The following is a 3,507-nucleotide window of genomic DNA, read 5'->3' as shown; positions in this document are numbered from 1 at the left end:
AAGTTCTTGTCTCTTGCACTGATTTCTTCTTTTAACATTGTGAAGCTCTACTTAGAACCTTCTCAAGATCAAATAGTGCAAAATGCATATTCTTGCACTTTTTTGACTGGTCTTAAGATTTTGATCAGGAGTGTACATCCCCAATATAATTATTGCTGTTATGGCAGATAACCAATATTTACCGATATTACACTAACACAAATTCTATTGTACATATTCGCACAAACACACTTGAGCTTTTTTTGATACAGCAAATAAAAAACCAGACCTCTGACATGGCTCTCTGCTTCAGTTATTCCTGGCTACGCAGCATTAATAACACTATCCTGATCAAACAGATGCCGCTCAACCAACCATCTCCCCTCCCAAAACAGAAACACAAAGATAAAAAGTGGGAAATCAATATCGGACATTAATATCGGCCCAGTTTTACATATCGGACCGATATGATAATGACCTATGTCAGCTGATACTGATATTAATGTCAATATATTGTGCATCCCCCGTGTCAGGAAAACTGTCAATTAATATTTGCCACTTTCTAATTACTTTTAAGTAGTGGCATGTGATAACATATTCATGTCTGCATTGTGCAACATATTCTCACTGTCAAGCGTGCATGTGTGCCTGTGGCATATTGTGTTACTAAAGATCTGCCACTTGACTTTGTGGAAATGGTGGGTTTCAATCCACAGCTATTTAATCTGTTAAAATGAAGACATTAGTCTGACTGATTTATGAGGAAAATATTGGAACTTAATGTAACTGATTTAGTCTAAAACATGATGTTATTTATTAATCGTCATATTAATCCTTATAGGCTAAATGGCACAATTAATTATGATTATTTGTTTGCTGATATCATCTAACCCTAGGTCCTAAACAAGCAGGATGGAGTAGATAGATTTGTGACCAAAGGGTGCCAGCAAAAATCAAAGGAAAGGTTTACAAGAGAGTAGTACCAGCTATGTTGTATGGTTTCAATACAAGATTGGTACTGACAAAAAGACAGGAGACAGAACTTAAAGTGTCAGAGCTGAAGATGTTGAAGTTTTCTTTGGGGAGTGACGAGGATGGATTAGGAATGAGATCATCAAAAGGACATCATCGGTTGAACGACTGGGAGTTAAAGTAAGAGGGGTCAGACGGAGATGATTTGGAATCATGGCATCAAAAAACAGTTGAGAAAAGAAAATTAGGCTTTGATGGGCATTAACCTCCTGAACCTGGCAGTGCTCTTTCTTTTAGCCTCCTGAAATCAGAGAATGACCCAGTCATTATACATCCCTCGTAGCCAACATATCTAACTCTGGTTTGTTAATGCTGCAGCACTGCAAAACTGTCTGATGTGAGGACGCACGTCCAGGCTCTACTGAGTCGCCACAGCATGGTTTTTGGAAACTTCAGATGGACAGAGTTCGATGAAGAGTTCTTGCAGAGACACGTGGAGTCTGTGGCCATAGTTGATCTTGAGGAAATGATCGCACAGGTTCATTGTTTTTGCTTTGCTTTGAGTCTAATTTTAATAGAAAACGTTCTTTAAAAGTTAATAATTCCACGCAGCTGGTTGTATATTTATCTCCTGCTTCTTATCCAGCCTTTGGATTTGAAGAGCTGCCTTGTCTTCGTTCACGTCTTCACTCTGAACGAGGAAGGACCCAGCATGCTCACTTTAGAGGAGGACGAGGAGCTTTCAGCAGCAAATCATTGGCTCCTGCCAACAGGTGACTCTAATGTTCACATTTAAGGTGTATTATGTGTAAAAAATAAAATAAAAGTAGTTTTTAAAAAAAAATACTCCATGTAGTAGTTAGAGAGGGGTCACTGAACAAATTGTTGATCTATGAGAGCTGCAGTCAGCTTACAAATAAAATAACAAATGTTTATGGCTTCAGTGTTTGTATGCTCAGTACTTTGTAGTTTGTTGTATTTTATTTGACCAAATTATTGACTGTGTGGGATGAAGTAAAGCTCAGAGCAAGCAGTGTTCCTGTGGATCCTTAAAAAGTCTTAAAAGGCATTGATTTATCAATCCAAAAATAAGGCCTTTATTAGCCTTAAAATTTCTTAAATCAATCTTTTATGGGTCTTAAAAATGATAACACGTTGTACGTAGGATGACTAATTCATCTCAAATATTACAATAAATGGTAACATTTATTTGTTTTTAAATAACTGACAGAATGCCTCGTACAGCTGGTTTTGTTTTAAAATAAATATTTGGCTGAAATTGTTGCTAACTGGGTTTTTTCCGTTTGTGTTTATTGTGATGTCGGTCTTAAATTTCGTGTCAAGTGGCATTAATTAGGTCTTACGAAGTCTTAAATTTTACTTGCCTTAAGCTGTAGAAACCCTGGCAAGACTCATCAGGACTAAACTTCATTTTAAAATGCCTTAAATTCTTCTCTTCATAAACAGCTGAGTTTCATGGGATCTGGGAGAGTCTTGTGTACGAAAMTGGAGTCAAAACCAGGGTAAAGTAACGACCAGCTGCCGAGAACCTAAAAATCACAAAACTTCATCTTTGTTGCTTAATTTGTCAAAGTTGATATTCTCCTTTAGCTCCTGGATTACGTTACAACAACGATTTACTTCTCAGACAAAAATGTCGACAGCAACCTGATTTCGTGGAACCGCGTCGTGCTGCTTCACGGTAAATTCAATAAACCTTCAGTCAGTTGCGAGATGATGAGTTTAAATGAAGTGATTCATGTCTCYGCTCTGGTTTAGGACCTCCGGGCACGGGGAAAACATCACTGTGCAAAGCTCTCGCCCAGAAACTGTCAATCAGGATGTCAAGTCGGTGAGACGAGGTTTATTTCAGAGGAGTTGCTTCAGCTCAAACTCCACCTGCTCTTTTGTTTTGACAGTGCATTCCTTACCCCCGCAGGTATTCTTTTGCACAGTTTGTGGAGATAAACAGTCATAGTTTGTTTTCAAAGTGGTTTTCAGAGGTAAGCTTTGTTCCTTTGTACATAWATAAAAAAAGAAAATTGCCTAGAGGACAATTTAGAATCTGTTCTCTATTTTCCCTTTTTGAACTTGTCTCTTTGTTACAGAGTGGGAAGCTGGTCACAAAGATGTTTCAAAAGATCCAGCAGCTGATTGATGATAAAGGCGCTCTTGTGTTTGTTCTGATTGACGAGGTGAGATTTAATAAAAACCCTGAAGTGCTCAAAATCTCAGGTCGGTTTATGTTCCCACCCTCACCTATGGTCAGGACCTCTGGATACTAACAGAAAGAACAGTTCATGCATACAGGCTGTCAGTGAGTTTTCTCTGCAGTGTACTACAGTGATTTTCACAAGATACTAGGGAACATGATRCCAAAAAACATAGGTACTAGCTAGGGGTGCAACGATACAGAAAATTCACAATTCGGTTCGGTTCGATACTTTAGTCTCACGGTTCAATATTTTTTTCGATACAAAAAAAGAGAAATGTCCATGCCCCTTTTTAACTTGTAATTTATTTAAATTAATTATAAACATTTGTTTAACCTCAAAA

The 3,507-nt window shown here is 37.8% G+C and overlaps 1 protein-coding gene across 1 annotated transcript in view; it reads left to right on the top strand.

Annotated features, from left to right (window-relative positions):
* The window catches only part of trip13 (thyroid hormone receptor interactor 13), a 12,398-nt gene that overhangs the window by 2,376 nt on the left and 6,515 nt on the right, over nt 1–3,507 (top strand). Inside the window, exons 3-9 of the mRNA XM_014008786.1 lie at nt 1,330–1,489; nt 1,598–1,724; nt 2,419–2,474; nt 2,563–2,653; nt 2,731–2,803; nt 2,891–2,954; nt 3,060–3,146. Coding sequence (XP_013864240.1) covers nt 1,330–1,489; nt 1,598–1,724; nt 2,419–2,474; nt 2,563–2,653; nt 2,731–2,803; nt 2,891–2,954; nt 3,060–3,146 — 658 coding nt within the window. The remainder of the gene's footprint in view (nt 1–1,329; nt 1,490–1,597; nt 1,725–2,418; nt 2,475–2,562; nt 2,654–2,730; nt 2,804–2,890; nt 2,955–3,059; nt 3,147–3,507) is intronic.

This window comes from Austrofundulus limnaeus, unplaced genomic scaffold (assembly GCF_001266775.1).
Source record: "Austrofundulus limnaeus strain Quisiro unplaced genomic scaffold, Austrofundulus_limnaeus-1.0 Scaffold52, whole genome shotgun sequence".
Lineage (NCBI taxonomy): Eukaryota > Metazoa > Chordata > Actinopteri > Cyprinodontiformes > Rivulidae > Austrofundulus > Austrofundulus limnaeus.
Note: the sequence above shows the minus strand (reverse complement) of the source record. Positions and strands in the feature narration are given on the sequence as shown.